A 23,419-nucleotide genomic window follows, 5' to 3' on the forward strand; every position below is an offset into this window, starting at 1 on the left:
CCCCCCCCCCTTGCCAGCACCTACCATCCATGCCAGGCCACTCAATTTCCAGCCACCCCCCACATCAGCAGCAGCAGCAGCAGCAGCGACCAACATGTGTGACAGCTTCGAGGGTCGCTCTGTGACAAAGGGCAACTAATTTAGTTTAATGGGCGTCGTGCGCGACTTTGTTGCCGCAGCCGCAGAATTTCTTGTGGCCAACACTCGGACCCGAGTGAGTGTGTGTGTGTGTGTTTTGTGTGTGTGTGTGTGGGTGGCAGCTACCCTTACGCACTCTCATTAAGCATTTTTAGTCGAGCTTAGCGAGCCGTTTGTTTGCATTGTCAACTCTGACCTCCAACACTGCGAACTCTGGGCACTCCGAGTGCGAGAGACTGACTCCAACTGGTCATAAATTAACACACACACACACACACATGACCACTGCTGCTGGCTGGCTGGCTTTGGTGGCCTGCCAACATTTTAATTTCACTTTTGTTTGTTTGATTTTTGGCTTTTTGCAGTTTGCCTGACAGTTGGCCATGGCCCCTGCCCGGACTCAACTCCCTTTTCCGGTTCGGAGCTGTGTCCTGTCCACGTCCATGTCCTGGCTGAAATTAAAAATGTTTTTCCTCGCCCCAACGCTTATTTGTCTTTGCTCAGCGCTTTGATGTCAAATTCCAAATGATTTTTACACATTTTTCGCTCGTTTTTCTTTTTCAATACATTTTATTTAATTTTTGTTCGCGTGTTTAACTTGCTGTGTTTGTGTTTGTTGTTGTTGTTGTTGTTGTTGTTGTTGTGTTTTTTCTGTAGCTTATTTGTTGTTTATAATTTGCTGTACTTTCTGCATTTGTTGTAACTAAACTGTACGCTAGGAAGGGCTTTTACAGGGGGCTTGGGTACAGTTGTTACAAAAAGAACTACACCAAAGATTTAAACACTGAACGTTTCTGTTTGTTTCTTTTATCAAAATATAATGCTTACAGTTCTAGGCAGACAAAAAAAAAACCTAACTCTAGATATTTATGGTAAATATATTTTATTTATGTAAATGTATGTAGCGAGCTCTAATGTATGTATGTATATGTATGTATTTATGTATATAATTGTATGTGTATATAGCATAATTATGTGTAGAGATGTGTGTGTTGGTGTGTGGCTACAACTAGGATAATTAGACCGTTAATACACTTAGAAGTACACTTAGCCACTTAGCCACAATTGAACTGACAAATTGAATACATGTTCTCGCTCTCGCGTCTCGCTCTCCCTTTCTCTATCTCTTAGTTGCTTAGCTGCAGGGGCATATGGGCGTGTCATAAGTTAAGGCGACTCTCAAATTACTAACAACTAGCATTTTCGTTTTTATACCTTAAACTTAACCTCTAGGCTTAGTCTCCAAAAAAAAATACATATATATATATTTATTTATGTAATAGAATTAATTTTTAAAAAATGTAATTGTTGAGTGTCGCTGGCTTTCACTCTACTTAAATACTATCAGGTACTTTGGCATTTTTTAATTTTTTTATGTTTTCGCTTAATGGCTACTGCATTTGCTTTTCATAGCATACATTTATGCTCTACATTCTTCTTTCTTTCATTCTTTTTTTGCGCATTTCTTGGGCATTTGTTCTTTGCGCTTTTTGAAAGATTTTAGTTGGACTTATTTGAGGATATTTAAGGGCAACTAAGATGCAAAAACTGAGCGTAGAAATTGTTGCAAAAAATAGCATTTAACTGTTGAAACAACATATAAAATATTTATTAAAAGGTTTAAAATGAGAGATTGGATTGTGTTGAATGATGCAAATTGGAACCCCGCAACAAATGCCCGCGAACTGGCGCGTATTTTCTCTTTTTCAAGTCATTTCCTAACACTGTCTCTCTGTTGCTGCCTAACACTGTTTTCCTTAGAAGCTTAGTCTCTGTTTAGTTAGAACTGCGCTTAGCCTAGGTTTGGGGGATCCAAGCAACGGCAGGAAAATGTAGTGCAAAATGCAAGCCAAGGATGTGTCTGTCTTACCTAGAAGAAAGCGCTCTCTCTCTTTCTCTCTCTCTCTCTCTCACTGTCCCTAAGCTAAATCTTTAAGTTAATTGATTCAAATTTTTGGTTGCTGAAAAAGAAAAGAAATCTTCCAATGGGCGCCCGTCGTACACCGCCCTAAGTCCTTACCCCATTGAACGATCCAGGATGCCGTGTCCCTTGAGATCAGTCTTCGCGTGGGCTGTGGCTTCCATTCCGCTTCTGGAGCTTAGACCGCTGTGGGTGGCGGCAGCAGCGAAGAGTTGGATGAGCGCAAGTATGGATTGCCGTAGATGGCGCTGTAGCGCGGATCCACACTCAAGGCCATGGAACTAGGCACCACCACATGTGTGGTGGCGGTGGCAGTGGCTGTGGCTGTGGCGGTGCTCTGATTGCTGCAGCTGCCATTTGGCGAGGAGCTGACCACCGAGGCCGTCGTTGACTGCAGACTGGGCAGCCCATTCTCCTGTCGTATCTCCCTGGAGCCAATGATGCTACCCGTGAGGCTGCCACCGCTGCTGTTGGTGAGGAAAGTCATCGGCAAACTCTGACCTGGAGCGGTCTGATGATGATGATGACTCTGGTGACCCTGATGCTGCTGCTGCTGCTGCTGCTGCTGCTGCAGTTGCAGCTGGTTCTGATGGTTATTCTGTAGGATGGTGGAGCTGCCGTTGGACTTGGTGGAGCAAGTGGTCAAGTATTGTGGCGGTGGGCTGTAGTGTGTGCTGTAGTCCCCGTAGGGCACATAGCCACCCGAAATGTCCACCTTGAGATCACTGTAGTTGGAGGTGCGATCGCCGGGCTCCAGCTTGCAGCTGACGCCGCCATTTTTCGTGATTTGATGCTCGCTGATGACATCCGCTGGTGGCAGCTTTGTGCGCTTCTTGCAGCGCAAATAAACGACCACAACGATGGTGAGCAGCAGCAGAAATGCCAACACGGAAGTGCCACCCACAATGGTGAGCAACAGGGAGACGCTTTCTACGCGGCGGGAGGGAGGGAGGGAGGGAAAGGGGCACAAAGTGATCTCTGGAAAGTCGAACAGTAAATCGATTTACTTACTCTTCGCTTGCAGTTGGATCTCTGCCACATCGTTGCCATAGTCATTGACCACCGTGCAGTTGTACTTGCCGTAGTGGTACGCCTGGCTGTCCCTTATGATCAGCGTGCTCTTCACACCGCCGGGCACTGCGTCCACCAGAATGGAGTAGTCGTGTCCCGACTCGGAGCTTATCTCTTGCCCATTGAATGTCCAGGAGACGTGACGAGCCCGTGGCACACTGCTGGCAAAGCACTCGATCCGCGCCGTGTCCCCCACCAGTCCGTATTGTGTGCGCGGCGATCCGATGGCCGGAGAACCCTTCAGGTAGACATAGGCATCCGCTGTGATCTCCGCATAGCCCGGCACATTCACCTTGCAATAGTAGCGTCCGGCCGTCTCGTTGCTCACGCTAAATGTGAGGTTGGTGCTGGTGCCGACAACCCGATCGCTTGGATGCTGGATCCAGACAATGTCCGGCTGTGGATTGCTGTCCACCTCACAGCTGAGCGAGACGACGCTGCCAATGTCTGCCTCCAAGGACTGTGGACGTTGCCGGAAACTGGGGGCATCTGTATGGAAGGGAGTCCAGATTTGTGTCTCATTTCGTGTGTGTGTGCGCCTCTACTTCTCTACTTACAGCTGATGTCCAGAGTTTCGCTATCTTCGCTCTTGCCCACAGAATTCTGCACCTCACACTTGACAATGGCATCGTGGAACTTGCGCGTCACATTGCGTATGATCTGGGGGGGGGAGCACAGAGTGGGGTAAGAGATCTGTTTAATAGCTGGCTAAAATTGTGGGAACGTTAAGCCTTTCCGGTTGCCAGTCCCGAGCCTGAACTGGTTCCTATAATTGCTGGTCTTGGGGTAACATTATACAACAACCTGTGGCACTTGTGGCAGCAACATTTTTATCGCAATAGTTGCTCTAATTATGCTGCTGCCTCGCTGCTGCCTCGCTGCTGCTGGAATGTTCAACTGGGCAGCCACTTACCATCTCAGTTTTTTGACCGCCAATAATTGGTTCGTCGTTGATGTACCAACGATAACGGACATCGCTGGGATTGGCATCGGCCCGGCACTCGAGTCGCACTTGAGAGTGCTCCACAATGCGTTGGTTGATTGATCCTACAGCTCCTGCCGCTCCTGCTGGCAACACATTCACCTTGACTTTGGGCGCATACTTCACCTGCGAATGGAGCAAAGGGAAAGGAGAGTTTTGGGCGTCAGTCAATTGTGTCGCTCGACAACTTCATCAGGGCTTTGCCACACGCACAGTAGGGACACTCTGTGGCATGAATTAGCTCGTCAGGTTGCCCCCTTTCATTGGCATCACGTAACATTTTGATAGTAGGCTCAGCCAGGAGCTGCCCGGGGCTTACCTCGACACGTATTTTCACCGAACGATATGTGCGGTCTGCCGTGTTTTGTGCCTGGCATGTGAAGTTCGTGTTGTGGTGCTCCTTTTTGGGTGTCAGCCGCAGCACCGACTTGGCCGTGTAGCGTCGCAGATCGGGCAGCGGCATCACCGTGTACTCAATGTTATCCGTCAGCACATTGCCCAAGCCATCGATCCATGTAATCTGCACACACACAAAAGGAAAAGATTGTGGCCTGTGGCAAGTCTCGACTCGATGTTGAACTCACCTCAGCCGCCGGCTTGCCGCCCACCGAGATGCACTCAATTTCCACCTTGCGATCCTCCGTCGCGTAGATGACCTCGCCTTGGGTTATTTTCGGTGCCTCTGGCGGCACGAGCACCGTGAGCCCAGCAAACGTGGAGCGTATGGCTGGCTGTGCCTCGGGCCCGGGACTCACTTGGCACTGGTAGCGCGCATCATCGTCGAGCATCACGGGGTAAATGTCCAGCGAGTAGTCGCCCTCCTCGTCGCTGCCGACCATCGCATAGCGCTCGAAGCCGCTCAAGTCTCGCGATGTGCCCAGCCCAAAGTCATCCTTGGTCCATTGCAGGGTGCCCTGCTTGTTGATGACGCGGCAGGGCAGTGTGACGCGGGCACCCACAACGGCCGTTTGGTCCTGCGGCTCCATCGCGAAGCGCTGATTCTGATAGCTCGTAAAGGGTGAGGCGTCGGCCACTGACGTCAGCAGCAGCAGCAGCAGCAGCAGGGGGGGCAGGGGGAGCATCAGCCTCATCATCGCGTGTCGCTGCATCATCCGTGTGGCTGCAACAGACACTGGCGGGAAGAAATGAAACAGAAATATTTTGCCGTTGAGTTGCTTGGTCTTTGTCTTGGATTTTGCGCCCTAAACCTAAATAAAAACATTAAAAATTGTACAACAAAATATACATTTTCAGGCCTACAATTCTCTAACGATATTTGCATCTAATTTAGTTGGAACTTGGCTAATTAATTCTTTAACTTTAGGTTGTTAAAATGATTAACAATTTAGCTGCATTATTCTCTGCCACTTGTGGCAGCATTTCTGCACTTAAACGCCTCAAAACGTCTTTGGCATTCATTTAGCCTTGATTGATGGCTTGTGGCTTTTGCAACTTAATTAAAGTCTTTTTGATTTTTGGCTGCATTTTTTGGCAATCAACAAGCGATTATAATTATTATTATGATTCAAAGCGGAACCCACTCAGCCCAAGCCTTGGAGCCAGGCGCCAGCCACACCAAAAGTTGTCTTTTCTTCTTGTTCACATATCTATTTATTTGTTTGTTTGGTGTCTTTTTTTGTGGGGTTTGTGTACCTCTTTTTTGTGCCCCTTTTGTTTGGGGTTGGCTCTATGTTTCGCGCATTTTGTTGTACAAATTTGTTGGTGGGGGGGCCACAAACGGAACAATTGCTTCAGGGTCCTATTACTTATTATTGCGTTTATTGTGCGCCGTTTGCTGTGTGTGTGTTTATTTTTTTTGCGTGTTTCTGTTTATGTTTTCGGTTCGCTGTTAGCGCTCGTGTATTTTTGAATACTCATTTTTATTTGTATTCGCATTTTATTTGGTTTTATTCACGTTGCCCGGTCCCGGACCCCGGACCCCGGACCCCGGAGTACGTGAGCGCCAAAGCGAATTACATTCAAATTAGTCAAAGCAGCTGCTCGACGGGGGGTGGTGGGGGGGGGGGGGGAAAAAAAATTGGAGGGGAAGGGGGTGCGGGAGGTGGTGACGCAAGGGGGAAGAAGCAAACACAAAAAAGAGAAGACGCAAACGGGTTTACGATGTGTAAAAATCTTGGTAAATATTCACGCAAATATTCGTATGTAAAACACACACAAAAAACAACAACAAACGCAGAGCTATGAAAATATTCTAACGAGACAGACAGTGGCTGGGACGGAGGTCTTTGAGTTGATGTCTGAGGGTTTCCTTTGAACCGTAGGGGGGCAAAAATAAAGAATTTCCATGGCAGCTTCAGCTGACAATCTATGGGGCATGTACATACAATATTTATCAATAATCTCGATGGAACATCTGTGCCATCATTCTTTTGCGTAACTCAATCTGAGAGGCTTGTTCTCACCATGGACTGCCACCGCCACTCCAGCTCCAGCTCCAGCTCGAGTGCCATTTGGGAGATTTGCTTAATAAATTGCAGCTACAATATATCGCATGAAGCACAATCTCAACCAATCAACCGGCACTACCCCACAACGTATTTATTTAAGCCCGAGCAGCTCCACAGCTCCAACCGCCGCACACCTCACAGTGCACAGGGAGAATTTCATATTTTTAATTATTTATTTTCAAGTGTTTTCATTTTTATTGCAAAGACTTTTTAGAGTGAATATTTTTCGGATTCAATGAAAGTTAACTTCAGTCAATGCCACTATTTTTGTATATTTAGATTGAATTATTTGCCAGCTTTTCGCCTTTCTTTTCGCTCAGTGCACAAGTGTTTCCCTTCTGCTGTAGCTGTCGTCGCAGGCTCTGCTGCTGATTCGATGTACAGGTGCCGGCTCCACTGGCATTTTCTCACGCATTTTTGTTGTTGTTTTGTTTTTGGTTTTGTTTTTGTTTTTCCTGTAACTAGCGTTTTACTATTTCTTGGGGGGTGGGGTGCTACTTCTTCTTTCTGTATATTCTGTATGGCGTTTGGGTTTTTGTTTTTGTTGTTTCTATTTCTATTTCGCTTCTTTGTGGTTCGCTTCCGCCAGTGACTGGCTGGCTGGCTGGCTGGCTGGCTGGGCCTTTCGACTAATTTCGTTTTCTTGTACGCTATTATTTCGGTTTTATTGCATTTATACGGAAATTGGCGCCCGACACACGCACATATGCACACACAAATTAAACGAAATTATAACAGAAAATAAAAAATAGAAGCGCCGAAGAGCAGCACAGAAGGTGCACAGCGAAGGTCCGTAAAAAATAAACCAAAAAAAAAAACCACCTAAAAGATGCAAACGGAGGCAAAAGATTAGCGAAGCTTCCGTTCCGGCATAGAGTCCACAAAACGGAACCTAAAGCAGCAGGGGGACGGACGGGGAGGCGGTGCCCCTGGAAATGACTCGAAATTAAAGTTGAAATCCAAATCCACATGAGGCTGTGGGAGCGCAGACCCAAACTGCAGAAGATGATGATGATGATGATGATGATGATGATGAGCACAGAAGGGGCCCAGGCAAAGAAGATGAAGCTGGGATTTGGAATTGGAATTGGGGGACTGGGGAGGGGGCTCGGACTCTGATGACGCTGCGTTTGGTTAGGTAATTAAAGGCGATTATAGACACGCTAGCTCCAGCATTGGAGCAGCATTTCTCTCTGCTGCTGCTCTCTCTCTCTCTCTACTTGCTTTATGGGCGATAAAGATTCGGTTTCATCAACTCTTCTGAGCGATTCCAACTATCTGCTCTGCGGTGGTGCGGGGGTAATTGATTATCTTTTTTCGATGGAATTCCCCCTACGGAATGTTGATTGAAGGAAGTTTGATTTAAGGCACAATCTGAAGAATTTAACGAAAGAGTTTTCTTTATTTAAGCTGGAAAAGTGCAACATCCTTTCACCTACAAGCGATGCAGAAGGGTGAGTGGGCGCTGGTCCAACAGTACAAATAACTCCACTCATTGGCCATGTCCGTGCACAGTAGCTGTGGGGAACTGTTGGCTCCTGTAACCCCTGGAAGCCATAGCAGTAGCAGCTGCAATTGGCCTCTCTCCCTCCCGCTCCCCTCTTACACTCTCTAAACTCAAACAAAAAACTAAAACTCAAGTTTGAGTGAGGGGGGAGCCGAGGCCCACCTGCTGGGACTGGCACTGGGACTGGCACTGGGACTGGGACTGTGGCTGTAGCTGGGGAGTGGTCGGCGTATGCCGAAAACTTTTGCCCAAGTCCAAGACCAAGTCGCGGCTAGGCGGGGGAAGGCGAGGGCAGGCGAGTGTTCAATATAAATTTTTCAAAGTTATTTGTACCAGGTGGGCCTTTCTTTATTGATTTATGAGAGCCACTCTCGACGTGCCTAGCAGTGGAGTGGAGTGGAGCGAGAGAGTGAGGCGTAGGTAGAGCCATAAAGCGTGTGTTGGAGCGGGAGAGGGAGAGGGAGAGGCGGCGAAAGCACAAGATAAACTGTAAATGACAAAAGTCTCTGCTGGCCGTAGAAGGAAGCTGCACATCCGCCGCAGCTTGCATCTAATAAACGAAACGAAACGAAGCGAAGTGAGCGCCTAAGCTGCAGCCGAAGTGTGGAAGCCGAAGAGAGCGAGCAGCAGCAGCAGCAGCGAAGAGAGGCTTGACGTAGGAACGAACAAACGTGCAAACGGGTTTCGCGTGCAAAAGGGAGGGGAAATATCGTAATTAGTCGCAGCGATCGGCAGCGGCAGAGATTCTGCAGCAGTGCAGCGACTGCGCTGCGTGACACGATCCCTGCACTGCTTGGGCCAGGCAGCTCCTCGCTATGGTAGGAGTGCTGTCGGGCGTTGCCTTAGCACCTGTTCCCCAGTTACCAGTTCCAGTTTCAGTTGCAACTTGCAACTTGCAACTATAAATATCACAACAGATGCTGGGCATTAAAGGATGCTGCCAGGCCACGCATGCTGCAGCTGCAGCTGCTGCCCCATAGCATCTTGTGGTCAGCGCTGGACAGAGAGAGAGAGAGAGATAGAGCGATGGAGAGAGGGGGGGAGAGAGGCAGCTGCCAAGAGTTGCATGCTGGCAAAAAGGAAGCCCACTGTCCGAGGGAAGTTGCCTGACAAAACAAGCAACAATCTCCTGTAGCTGCTCAAACTCAGCCCCTCTGCCTCTGTCTCTGTCTCTGCCTCTGCCTGTGCCCGGTCCCCCTGCTGGGGCTGCCGCATCGATTGGAGCCACAGCCACAGAGCCACGGGCCCGAGATTTATGTGTGATAAGCGTCGCCTGAAAATAATTACTGTATCTGTGTATCTGGTCTGGTCTGGTCTGGTCTGGCATCCAGCAACGAGCGACGGGCGAGCACCAGCGAAAATTGAAAACTGGAGCGGAAAGCGCATGGAACGGAAATGTTTTTTTTCTTTCTTTATAGATATATTTCTTGGCTCGTTTTTGTTTTCCCAGTGATTGGCATTTGGCGGCATGAAGCGGGTATTATCTTGGGAAAAGGCGAAGCAATCAGCTTTTGTCTGCAAAACAGTTGCCTGCCGGCGGGGGATAGCGATCAAACTCTACGGACAATTGACGAAAAGCAGTGCAGCATAAAGCAGTGCAAAAGTTTGCGTGTAATTACGCGTACATACATAATTACATACATATTATGTACATGGAAATGCACCAACTAGCTGGCAATTTATTTGACACATTTATTGATAACAATTCTTACAACTCTGACAATTGTTTAATTGAGTCCAAGACCTAATCGAACTGCTTTTAATCAGCACAAACTTATGTAAATATGTATTAACATATGTAATTCTGTACATATGTACATATATTCCCTGCATCATCTGAATTCTGAGACTGCCAGGCCTCAACATGAACTGTCAGTTAAAGTGTCGACTGTACTTGAAAGCCGCAACAAGGATGCCTCAATCTGCCTTACTCCTGACAGCCTTTCTCCCTCTCTCTCTCTCTCTCTCTCTCTCTCTCTCTGACACACATGCAACAGCCGTCAGACTGCCCTTCGGGGACCGGTTAACCCTTTACCAAACAGCAACAACAACAAAAAGCGGAGCACAAAAAACTGGGGGAGAAGTACGAGTAAGGCTACTTAAAGGACTTTTGCTGACAAAACGAAAATGGCAAAATGGCAAAATGGCAAAATGGCAACAAAACGGAAGAGGCCAGGCCAAAAGAGTGAGAAAGAGGAAATGGTCGGACCGGGAGGGAACCCAGAGTTCGGCAGAGATTAGGACAATTAAAAAAGGGAATGCTTAACAATTAAAATCAATTTGTGCGTTGGTGTGTGCCTCTGCCCTGCATCTGACTCTCCTCCTTTCTTTCGCTTCTTGACCGTATCTCCTTGTGGGCGATTCTGTTGACAATTTGTTTGCTCGAACAAATCAACTAAAAGGCAACGGCTAAGTGGCAAAAGGAGAAAGCCAAAGCCAAAGCCAAAGGCAGATCCACAGCCAGAGTCAAAGGCAAGTGGGAACGCAGAAGAGGGCAGCGAAGTGGGAGCCAAAGAGGATGAGGCCGAACAATGATGGCTTCCAGGGATTCAATTTGGGGCACATCGGCAGCGGCATGCCCCTCCCTCTCCGTCTGATTAAGAGGCCAAAAAGAGCCCAAGACAAATATCCGTGTGTGTGTGTGTGTGTGTGGGGGCCCTCAAGGCAAAAGCCCGGCTAAATGGAGTACCGGGATCACAGAGAGCCCCAGTCCGGGTCCGGGTCCAGTGTCAATAAAAAGGCAACGGCCAAAAAATAAACTTAAATCGCCTATTAATGGCCCACACACAGACAGACTCGGGACCAAGTCCTTGGCAGGACTACAAAGTCAGCAAAAGTTAACACAACAGTAAACGCCAGTTAAAAAGTTCATTCCTCTCTCACTCATCCTTTCAGGGGAAAAACTCAATCAACAGATACAAAGTTGAAGGAGCAAAGCACGAATCAGCTGCAGGACAGTGTTGGTTAATGAAAGAACAACCCTTAAAAAATAAATAACAATGCATCAATACTTCCCTCAGGGAGTGCGAAGAGTATTTTGTTGAAGGAGTTATGTTTGCCAGTGTTGGTTAACTCCACTTAAAACTTATACCTTAGTCAACACTGTACATGTTTAAAGCAATTCTTGGAACTTAAGCCAAAGTTGCATCAACAATTGGGGTCTGTTTTTCTTCTGTAATTGTTTGACACTACTTTGCAGCATTGTTCAACACAATGAAAGTCTGTGGGGAAGCCAGAAAAAGATTGATGAGATGCCAAACACACAACTCGATCGATCGCAGCTCAGATTTCATAATTTTAATCAATTTAATTTCGAATCAATTCGAGACAGCGAACCGAACCCCCCACCGAGTCCCCGACCAGTGTTGGCTAACACGCTTAGCATGGCTTAGCATATCAAGACCGAGCCAGCGACCGGGCCAGTTAAGTTATTCATCAATTCTCTGCAGCTTCAGGAGGAAGGAGGCGAATGGCTGTAGAAAAACTAAGAAAAACTTGTTAACCGTGTATAATTAAAGCATCTGGAATCGATCTGACTCTCATTAGCATAATTCTAACATAATTCCTGACATGCCCGGGCATAAAATTATGAAACAAAACCCATAGATGTGCAGACGAGAGACAGGCAACGAGCTGCCAGTGCCCAGCAGCAGCCCAAAACTCCAAATAAAATCATAAGAGAAAATGATGACAGACGAGCAGACGAGCAGGAACGAGGTGTACATGCTACACACACACACACACACACAACCACACACACACACTCGAATGAAGAGGGGTGGGGGGGTATATGGTCTCTTGTCTCTGGTCTCTGGTCTTGTGGATTGGGCTTTGGGGTTTTGGGTTTTTGAGGTTTGGGGAGAGCCACGATGAAAGTTGCTTGGCCACATCGAAGCTGAATTTCAATCAGTAAATTGAACACCTGAACTTAACTGATTTCGTGGTTGGTTTCTTTTTTTCTTTTTCGTCTCTCTTCTTCTGTTGCTGTTGTTCTTCTTTGCTCCGCGACAGCAACAAAAGGCAAGGGCAGAACAAGTTGAGGTCGGAGCAGCAGCAGCAGCAGCAGCAGGAAATTAAGCCAGGCCAAGAAAAGATACTTTGGCTCTGTCACTGCAACAATGACAAGAAGAAGCCGCTGGCTGACTGGCTCACTGGCTGGCTGGCTGGCTGGTTGGGGCAGTCCGGGCCAGCAGCTGTCGCCTCTCGAACAGCATTTTGGGGTCTCTGTCTGCTGATTGGGTTCGACTACAGGTTCGGGGTTCGAGGTTCGAGGTTTGGGTTTTGGTTTTGTTTTTGGTTTTGGGTTCCCCCGTTCGACTTCAGCTTCTCCACTTGATTTTAGCATTTTTCTCAAATTCATGTTTATGGTTTTGTATTACAAGCGATCTCTGTGCCCGTGCCCGTGCCCGTGCCAGTGCCAGAGAGTCCGAGATTTGTATAACTTTAAGCCTTATTAACATATTTTATGCTCCATTCGAGTTCCATTCCAAGTCCAAGTTCGCCCACACACATATCCAAGCATTTTTGTTGTTGTCTTTTTATTATTTCACTTCACTTCACTTCATTCCGTTTCGTTGCTGCCCCCTGTCCCAGCAGCGCAGAGAGCGTGTGGGCCGACGCTTTGACATGGATCGATCCAAGCCGAAGCCCAAGCCGAAGCCCAAGCCGAAGCCGAAGCACAGCAAGCAGCTAGAGTCGCAGTCGCAGTCGCAGTCGCAGTCGAAGTCATAGACGAAGTCGCAGTCGCAGAGCTTGGAGATGAAGCCATGCGATTGTCGATGTCGTAAGAGAACAGCAGCAGCAGCAGCAGCTCGAGAGGTGTTGCTGGCGGAAGAACTAAGACAAGCTGCGATGGTAAAGCAGTTCTACGGCTTTCAAGTACAATATACATATATTTAATTGAATTATTAAGTAATTACTGCAGCGCCTAGCTAATCTTTATCTACAAATTTCATGGACATATTTCCGCTGGTTCCCATAGTTTAGCGCCCCCAAAAATGGCTCACATTTGAGGTGTTTTTTTGTAGTGTTTTCTTTTCGAATTATCAGCCAGCCAAAACGACAATTGCCTGACCAGAAAATCTGTAAAATCTTCACTTGACAGCTGTCGCTGGTTGTGTTTTTTTGGGCACCCCGATACCTGGTTGCAGGGGGGCAACACAAAAGAACGAAAGAGCGAAAGAACGAACAAGGGGAACAAGGGGAACGGCAACGTAACGAGAAGAATAAACAATCTTGGCCGGCTGCTACCTCAGCTCTCTGTGGCTCTCGCAATGGATTATTCCTTTGTCCTTTGTTTGTTTTTGTTTTTTTTTTTTTTTGGTGCCCTGCCTTCATGCGGCTAATTGAGTTATACGATTCTGTGCCCCAAGCCCCAACCACATGACACTGCAGCAAGTGCAGGCAGGGATCCGGAACAGAGAAAGGGGAGAGAGGAAAGAAGGGGAAACCTATTTTAAATCGACAACAAGAAATATCCACAAAAATACAAATCAATTCAATAAATAAGAGCCAGCAGATGCGAAAGGCAGGAGACCTTTTTTGTGTTTGTTTTCAACCAAACAGAGACAGGTATGGAACACAGGTGGGGCCCACCACCACCACTCCACTCTGCACTGCACTCTGCTGTGTGGGGCCACACATAAAAAACAAACTTGGACGCGGCTTTGGTTGGGGTTTAGTTGGTGCATTCAGTTAGAGGCGATGCAATGCGAGACTCTGCTCAATTCGACTCGAATCACAGCGCATTGAAACGTGCTAGAAAAGAGCAATAATAATGAACACAGCGACAGATGCAGCGGCGAAGTGGAGAAGCGAGAGAGAGAGAGAGAGGCAGAGACGGCGCAAGCGACGGAGGCAGAGCCGGAGACAGTGCAGGCGACAGTACCTGTGACAGCGACAGCGACAGCGACAGCGAAAAGGTGCAGAGGCAGCGACTGCCGAGAGACAACAGACCCACCCGATGCACCGATGTCTGAGATTCCAATTTCGAATACGAATACGAATACGAATACGAATCCGATTTGGGGCTACCAGCGACCCACTCAGAGTTGTCAGGGTTTTCCTTCTGTCGTTTGATTGCTTTGTGGTCCACCGTTATATCTGGTGGCTTGTGTGGGCGTAGGTCTACCCCCTGCTCACTCTCTCTCTCTCTCTCTCTCTGCTGCTGCCTCCACTGGCGACACCTTCTGCCCCAGCCTCAGCCTTAGTCTCAGTCTCTGTGTCGCCTAAATCCGATTATAACTAATTATTATGGACGCAAAACTTGAGTCGCTGCAGCGCCAAGGGCTTGGCGTGGGCTATTCTTTGTGTTTCTTCGGTTTTCTTCGTAGACATTGTGTAATGCCACTCGTATGACCGTAAAAAATAACGCTCTGAACCCCTCTCCACACAATACAGAGTATAAACAGAGTAAAGAGTACTTATTACGGGAAGGAATACTTGCATGGTTATGGAATTGTAACAATTGATTTTGCAGCTGGGTTGCCGGGTGGCACTTTGCCGCACAGCGAGAGGGGTTTCTGCCTGCTTTTATATTTCTGAATTGTAATAAATAAACTAAAAATATTTCAAATATTTTATTGATTCTATTTGTGAAGTGTAAAAATATAAACTGAATGTTTATGTGGTTTCCGACTTTCTGCCACAACTTCTCTCACTCATTTGTTTATTGCTTTTAATGAGAATATTTTTCAAGAATGTTTTCTCAGCTTTTGCTGAATGCTGATTCTTATGGCTAGATTTACCTTTTGGAGCAAAAGTTTCTCCGGTTGCTGTTTCCCACTTGGCCGTTCTTGTGGCAGCTGCAACGAGAAAGTGCAAAAAGTCGGCTGGATATAAGTCTGATTATTATTTTTATTTCCCCCGATGCCCTGCTGTGTGTGTGTGTGTGTGTGTGTGTGTGTGTGTGTGTGTGTGTGTGTTTTGTTTGTACAATATTAATTGTTGTTCCTAATGCTTCTTGTTCTTTTGGCCATGTTTTTGCTGTTGTTCCGCCTCTTGGCTCTTGGCTCTTGGCTCTCTTTTGTTCATCTTTTTTTTTTGTTTTCCTTTTTTTGGTTATAAACACGCACAGGCCGTGTTTGGCAGCGATGGGCTTCCGCATTCATTGCTCTTTTATAGGGCACAGAATGTTTATTAGACATAATGTACCCACACACAGAACCCCCACTCAGTCCTCTCGCTCCAACGAACAACTTGTCGGGCATCACGCATATTTCGCATAAAAAAAGTCAACAATCGACATTTTAATGCCGTTGCCTTCTCTGTGTCCTCTGTGTCGTGTGTCCTTTTGTCTGTGGCGTGTGTGTCCCTTACTCTACTTAATTTTCTATTATGATCTTTGGTAATTGTTGCAATGAAAATATATTATGAGCAAATGGCTGTGGGACTTGGAGTTTGCCTTCGTTTCTTTGGGTTATGGCAAAAGGAATCGTTTACATCCTTACCTACAGCCTTACATCACAATGTACATTTGTACGTAGCTGCCGAATGGGCAAAGGGCTGCCACAAATTGGAAAATTGATTGAAGCATTGCGGGCTGTCCGTGCGGAGCTCTATAAGTGTAACCACAGATATGTTGGTGGCCCTCTGGTAACCCCCCTGGCTACACTCACACCTGAGCGACTGCAGGGCCATGATTCATGGAATGAAGGAGGAGTGCCAGTGCGAGGGTTAGAAAAGACATAACTGCACGTGTGTGTGTGTGTGTGTGTGTGTGTGGCACTGGGACAGGAACACAACATGCAACACAATAAAAAATAAATATACATACGGCAGCAGGAACAACTGAATGAATGAATGAATGAATGAAAAGAAAGAAAATACAAAACGTGTGTGGCACGGAAAGCCAAAGCCGAATCAGGCGATTGTCTCTCCTTTCCTTTTTTCCAGCTGCCACTGGTGGGGACAGGGGACAGGGGACAGGCGGTGGCAAAACGCACTCCAGGACATGGCAGGACACGGACTACAAAATGGATGAGCGTGGTGGCAACGAGCGTTAAGTGGTTGCCTGTTTGTCGCTCGTGTACTTGCAAATGTTTTACAAATTCAACGCGGGGCAGACGAGAGCAAGGAATAAATACAAATATCGAACTCCACTCAGGACTCAGTCGTGCCACCCCCAAACCCAAACCCAAACCCAAACCCAAACCCAAACCCAAAACCTCCACCCACACACAGCTGCCACGTCAGCTGTTTGCAGCCCCCGAGAGTCAGCTGCTAATTTAACGATTTACCCAGCAAGGGTAATCCACATCCACAACGGGGGATGGCATATCCCAGGGGGGGGTGAGGTGTGGGCGGGGGAGTTCCTCCAGATGTCAGACAATTGCATGACTCATACGCCAAGAGAGGGTGGACACGGGCTGGTGGGGGAGTTGTCCGAGAGCGCTCATAAAAACTAAACAACAAGCAAAACAAAATCGAAACTTAAACTAGAGCATAAAGGCGGAAGGAAGGGGCTTAAGGCAGGGGGTGCGTGCTGCAGGGGTGGCTGCATAATGAGTCATAGCCCAAAAAAAAAAAAAGCTAAAGCTGAATTATTTATTAGAAATATTCGACGAAAGCCTTGGGGCAGTGCAAACAGATACAAAAATTAGAGAAAAAAAACACACAAATTATAATAAAAAATAAAATGCATTTAGATTCAACTCCATTAAAATTAGAGCATTAAAATTTTTATATTTTAATAATTTTAACTTAACAAAAAAAAAAAACGTTTTGCCTTAAATATTTCTCAGTGCAAAAAAGAAGGTGTAAAAAGCGCATAATGGAATTGGTTTTTTTATCTATATTTTGCTTGAAAAAACATTAATTATTGAAGCTGCGAATTTATGAGAATTATAAATTAAAAGCATAATTTATGATTGCCTTTAATGGATCGATTGTCTGAGCAAACAAATAATCGTTGGGCTTCTGGATGCGAACATTTGCAGGCCACAAAAGTTGCCTCTAATCAATGTGGGAGTTCTCGTTGCAATCTGATTGAAAGAAACGCAATGGGATGGTGCCTGAGATCTGTCCGGCTGTCCGTCCGGCCTCACACAAGACCACAGAAATATTTCATATGCAGGAGGCAGTCCCCCACTCCCTGCCTTGAGCTCCTCTTTATGCTGGCAAAACTTTTTGGGCTTATCTAAAAGCCATTTTATTTTTTGCTGCTGCTGCTTGTTCTTGTTTATCTTGTAGATACATCTTTGAGGGGAACATTCTGCGGTCAGAAGTTGTCAGTTGATAAAAATGCTGCAGGGGAAAGAGGGCGAGAGAGAGTCGGAGACGAAGAAATTAGAGTCAACGATAGCCAAGTGGAAGTGGAAGCCCAAAATCCACTTTGGCTAAATGTAAATATTAAATTTGCGCATAAAAATAATAGTACGAGCAAAGGGACAGAGAGTGGAGGAGGCAGGCAGGGCAGATAGACAAACTGAACCAATCGCCCAGTAACTGCCGAAAACTAAAGTGAATTCTCACAAAGGTCCCACGAACGGGCAGTAGGAAAGAAAGCAGCGGCAGAGACTATGAAGTGCCAGCAGCGCCGCAACGAAGCTCCCGCCCGAAGCTCGCACCCGAACCCGAATTCGCCGCAATTGACGCGTCCACGTCCGCGAGCGCAGAGCGGGCAGAGCGGGAGCAGCAGCAGCAGCAGCAACACAAAAAATGTAAGGAAAGACGACTCCATAATAATTTTATGCGCTTCCAAAAAACTTCCGTTCAGTCATTGCGCTGTGTTTCCTGTCGTGGACGAAGGCGAAGACATCGCACATGGTTTACTCCTTGCTGCTGCTGAGCTTAGAGATGGCAAAAGGCACCAAAGTCACGAGCACAAATGATATTCTATGGGACACTTCACTTGCCCTATCTATGGCTTTGGTTATTTATTTGAAATTTAGTTCACGCAGCCATCTCCAATCCCAACTCTCCACCCTTTCCCGTCGCACTGCTTGAAATTCGGTAACCAAATTGCCATAGACATTTTTTTGTACATATTTTTACTTTATTTTTCTCGCTTTTGGTTCACATATTTTCTGTTTTTTTCTGTTGCCTGCTTCACTTTACTTCTGGAACGTCAAGCTCTTCCTTTATGGTTCCTGTTCGGTCGCTGCTTTCGGCTTGATTTTTCCCCTTTCCGAATGAGCGGGTGTGTGTGTGGGTGTGGAGTGGTTGCTGAATGAATGAATGAATGAATGAATGTTCAACTGTCACTTCCGTTGGGCGGGATGGGGTTCCTTCCAACACCACAAGCAGCAGGCACTGGCAATGGCAAGGAGCGAAGGGTTGCACGCGGGCGGCAACAACAGCAGCGACAAGAGGGAGGAGGCATTTGGCCAAGAGCAACTCGAAGCTGCTGATACTCTGCTCAGTTTATTTATTATTAAAAAAGGGAAGTGCTGCTTGTGGCATCGATGGTACCCTCCTCTGGGGCAGTGTATAATGACATATTCAAACGCAGCGCAAAACTTGACGACGCCCCAAAGGAGCCAAGAAGCTGCTTGCGGGTGGCTGGGCTAACAGGAAGTGGAAGCGTTGCCAGACATTTTGACAAAGCTGACGACAAGGACATACACTTGTAATAACATGAAAAGGATATTGTAAAACATTTTCATAAGTTGCTTGCAATTTCTTTGACTTTGACTTTGACTTCGACTTCGACTTGGACTTGGACTTCAGGCGCGAAAAACATTCAAGGGTGGAGCTCCGCTTCTGGCCAACTGCTGGAAGCAGTTCTGCCGCAATTAACATTTTGTGCATCATTTTGTAGCACGTATTTGGGAGCAGTTCGCATCTTCCCCTTTGTCCTCCCGCTTTTTCCTGCCATATGGCATACATTTCGCTCTGTGCGGCCCCTCAATGGATCAACAATAAGGAAATTGTATGCCCATTTGAGCTCAGTCTTGGCTCGCTTCCCCCTGGCACCCAGTTTTGTGGACTAATTTGATGTTTGTCCCCATTCCGCATTTTATTTTTCTGATTTTTGGGCGCCTGCCAACCCCCCGAAAAGCGAGTCCAACGGCTGCAAGGGGTGGCATCACACATGGCCTGTGCCCCCCCCACCCTGCCTCACTGCCTCTCATTGACTTGAGGGGGGGGGGCAGGCGCACTTCAATCGGCTGCTGCTGCTCCTGGCACAACTTTTCCCATCAATGACTATTAATTGGCATTCTCGATGGGATCTCTCGCTCGCTCTCCCTCGATGGCTGGCTGCGGCCTGCTTCACTTGCATTAAGGCGGCGCCATTAAAGCTCATCAAAAATGCAGGCCAAGCCGGCTGTCGGCAGGGGGGGGGGGGGGGGGGGGGGGGGGGGGGGGGGGCACTTTTAAAACGCCGCTCTCATAGATTTTCATACACATTTTCCATTTCCAAACACCAAAGTGCTGCTGCTTTGGCTTCACTTTTTCTTCTTTTTTTTTTTTTTCTTTTGGGGTCAGGCCACAGTCTCCTCCCTGCCCCTGTCCCTGGCCACCCGCCTAATGATGATAGCTTGACAAATATTTATTGCTTAAGCATTTGAGTGCAAATATTTTAATTAGTCCGGCGACAAGACAACAAGCAATGGGCAAGAAAAGAACGAAGCGGCAGGCAGGCAGCTGATGGCTGGATGGCAGCTTAGACGAGGGGCTGGAGGCTGCAGACTGACGACTGAAGACTGAAGACAACTGATGGGGCTTAATGAACTGCAAAGCGGCTTTCAATTGTCTTNCCCCCCCACCCTGCCTCACTGCCTCTCATTGACTTGAGGGGGGGGGGCAGGCGCACTTCAATCGGCTGCTGCTGCTCCTGGCACAACTTTTCCCATCAATGACTATTAATTGGCATTCTCGATGGGATCTCTCGCTCGCTCTCCCTCGATGGCTGGCTGCGGCCTGCTTCACTTGCATTAAGGCGGCGCCATTAAAGCTCATCAAAAATGCAGGCCAAGCCGGCTGTCGGCAGGGGGGGGGGGGGGGGGGGGGGGGGGGGGGGGGGGGGGGGGGGGGGGGAGAGTGGCGTGGGGGGAGGGCACTTTTAAAACGCCGCTCTCATAGATTTTCATACACATTTTCCATTTCCAAACACCAAAGTGCTGCTGCTTTGGCTTCACTTTTTCTTCTTTTTTTTTTTTTTCTTTTGGGGTCAGGCCACAGTCTCCTCCCTGCCCCTGTCCCTGGCCACCCGCCTAATGATGATAGCTTGACAAATATTTATTGCTTAAGCATTTGAGTGCAAATATTTTAATTAGTCCGGCGACAAGACAACAAGCAATGGGCAAGAAAAGAACGAAGCGGCAGGCAGGCAGCTGATGGCTGGATGGCAGCTTAGACGAGGGGCTGGAGGCTGCAGACTGACGACTGAAGACTGAAGACAACTGATGGGGCTTAATGAACTGCAAAGCGGCTTTCAATTGTCTTCAATTAACCAAATTAACCAAGGGATAAATTGTTTTCCTCCCCCCCCTCCCCCCCCCTTCCACTGACTGACTCGAGAAATTAGTCAGGAAATTAGCTGAAGGGGGAAAGCGCCTCTGGCACTACGAGGAATATTTATTAATTCAATCAAGGTAAAAATACTTATTTATTAAAAGAAAAGAACAGCAAGCCCAAAGGGTTGCAGGGGGGTTGTGGCATGCCTCGTGAGGGGGAGCCGTCGCCAGTCAAATCAGTGGCAAACTGTCAAAAAGGACTGACAGGACTCTCAAGGTGAGGCAGCGCCACCGAAACATAATTTGTGGCATGCAAAGAACTAACAAAGCGACAGCAAAAAACCGAAACTAAAATTGAAAAAGGAAAAGGGGAAAAGAGGAGAGAAATAAGTTTCGACATGCTGACGAGGACGCGTCAAAACGATCCAAAAGCAGAGGCAGGCCGTGCCACGGCAATCAATATCTGCAACAAGCGGGAGCCACAACAGCAAACTTGCGACACGAGCATGTTGCACTTCCGCTCCCTGCCCCCCTGCCCGCCGCTGAGCACCCGTCGATTGTTTCAGACATTTGCAGCAAATTGGGCCAAATTATAAAATCCAAAAAAGCAGCCAACGACTGCGCGGATACCCTATGAATATTCTGCGAAAATATATGCGACAAAAGGCAGTGCCCAGAGGTACAGGGTATAAGCAGGTGCCAAGCTGCTGGCAAGCTTAAGGTTGGTCCAGAAGGGAGACTCAGCAGCCAGCAGCCAGCAGCCTCGAGCCCCGAGCTACAACTTTTCTCTGTGCCCTTTTTTGTCTCGTTTAAACTCTTTTAATGACTAGGAACAGGTGCGTGCTCTTCGCTGTATCTGTGAGATACAGATACCCAGACCCAGCCTCCCAGCTTCTGGCATTGACACTGCAGCCGCAGGGGCAAATCGAAGCCACAAAAACTTCTTCGTATATTTATATAATTCTTTTCCTTTGCTTTTTTGTTCGTTACTAAATGGCCTGCGACGACGGTTAATCGTTTTTTGAGGTAATCCATAAATCATGCAAAAGTAAGAGGACCAGAACGACGGGGCAGAGGCAGAGACTCTTCAAGCGGAGCATCAGTTTGATGGACTGACTGTTGCAGAAGTCGATTAGCTGCAGGAAAACATTTACAAAGAAAAGCCTCTAAATATATTTCGTTTTTATTTGTTTTCGCATTTGAGAAGACAACAAAACAAAACAAACAACTCTGCAAATAAATGCTTTGGCACTGGGCAATTCTGGCCAACATTTTGATGGAAAGAATTTAGAAATGTTTGAAAATTGAAACTGCATTGCACATAGTTCTGTGAGGAAATCTGCACCAATTAATCTTCAGCCACCCAGCGACAAAAACAGGCAAAATGTCAGATTTAATAAACAAAAGCAAACCCTACACAAAACCAAAGAAAATGTCAAAGTTGAGCCAAAAGTGCAGCAGCTGCGCTTGCGGTCGACTGTTGCATTTTTGGCAGAGTTTTTAAAGCACAAACAAAATAATGAAACAATTATAATAAAATATCCAAAAATTGTGTGCCTAATTTATATTTTTAACAGTAAAAAAAAACAACACAAATGCTACTCACAGTCGTTGTTTTATTTGAAGTTTTCTGGAGCCAAAAATCTTTTTTTTTTTTTGCTGATTTATCAGTCAGCGTGGTGGACTTTATGGATCCTTATGCCGGAACACTGCATAATATCTCTCTCTCTCTCTCTCTCTCCTTTTCTTCCTCTATTTGTTTTATTTTTGTATTTTTTTTTTAATCCATTTAACTTCACTTTTTCCTTCACTGGTAATCCACACCAAAAAAAAAAAAGAGTATTTCCTTTTTTTTGGGTTCTGGCACTGCTGTTTATTTGTATTTGCTTTTCTGGCAATTATTTGGAATTTTTGCAGCAACAAAACAAAATTATAAAAAAATTACATTGCATTTGTTTGTTTATTTTTGAATGCCGAGGTTCGTTCTTTGGTTGAAATCTTTCCACTTTTTCTTGAGATTTGTCACTCTGTAAAATTTCACACAATTATCCAAACATGCAGATTCACTTTTAGCATTAGTTTTCTCCCCTTTTTTATTTTGCTTTATTTGCAAGTTTTTATTTTGTTGGTTTAAAAAATAAATTCATTAGCGAAGGTTTTCCATAAGATTCACGACAAACACGACGAATACACCCGTGAATAATAACGAAAAACGTGATAGACGTGCCTCGACCATGTCATGGAATTGAATGCTTGAATGAAATTGAATGAAGCGCTTGTTCCCTTCACCATACAAACTCATTCTCTTATCATGGGAAGGGACGGAAACAGAGGATGGAAAATAAGGTGTCGACAACGGGTAAATGCGTCATACAGAATTCAGGCTTGCAATGTGAATTACACCCTGCGACTTTCATCCCCCGTGATGGAAATTCTCCAAGGAAATCCTCTCCTGTGTGTAAACGGTCAGGGAAATTCGCTCCTGCCAGACGCTCTCGCATGCACTATTAGGGATCCTCTCAACAGGTGCGAAAAGGGTGGGAGCCTAAAACAATTTCGACCTTTTTTACTTACTTGCCATACCTTTCGGTACATACCTTTTGGTCAGCAGAGAGAGCAAGATGCTCTCTCTCCTCATTTTTGCGTTTGAGTTTGAGTCTGGACATGTTTGTGCTCATTTTTGCGTCGAGCGAGCGAGTTTCAGGTTCGATACCAACGTTTTTCAGGTTCGATGCCAACGTGCCTGACGCAAAACACATGTTGCATGGCAGATCGGTTGCACAGCTGTTGGGCCACTGCTAGACCACTGTTAAAACGCTGCTAGTGGCTGTTTCTTGTTTCTTGTGCAAGCGATAAGAAATTGATAAGGAATTGGTGGAGAGGAAGGAGCAGTGAATGAGTTTTTGCTCTCTGCTTTCGCTGGCCATCTGGACC

At 46.6% G+C, this 23,419-nt stretch overlaps 1 protein-coding gene across 2 annotated transcripts; it reads right to left on the reverse strand.

The window, feature by feature from the left end:
- Positions 1 to 1,140: 1,140 nt before the first annotated feature.
- Positions 1,141 to 22,358, reverse strand: LOC117590289 (irregular chiasm C-roughest protein). Of its 2 annotated transcripts, XM_034282774.1 has the most exons (8): positions 22,092 to 22,358; positions 14,834 to 14,890; positions 4,697 to 5,244; positions 4,432 to 4,632; positions 4,044 to 4,238; positions 3,688 to 3,790; positions 3,071 to 3,619; positions 1,141 to 2,989 (listed from the first exon to the last, which is right to left on the reverse strand). In XM_034282774.1, exons 3-8 carry the CDS (start codon positions 5,222 to 5,224, stop codon positions 2,238 to 2,240), a joined length of 2,328 nt encoding a protein of 775 aa, XP_034138665.1. In that variant the 5' UTR covers positions 5,225 to 5,244; positions 14,834 to 14,890; positions 22,092 to 22,358; the 3' UTR covers positions 1,141 to 2,237. The 2 variants fall into 2 exon arrangements, with proteins under 2 accessions (XP_034138665.1, XP_034138666.1); XM_034282775.1 differs by lacking the exon at positions 14,834 to 14,890.
- Positions 22,359 to 23,419: the final 1,061 nt, after the last annotated feature.

Source organism: Drosophila guanche, unplaced genomic scaffold, assembly GCF_900245975.1.
Source record: "Drosophila guanche unplaced genomic scaffold, DGUA_6, whole genome shotgun sequence".
Taxonomy (NCBI): domain Eukaryota; kingdom Metazoa; phylum Arthropoda; class Insecta; order Diptera; family Drosophilidae; genus Drosophila; species Drosophila guanche.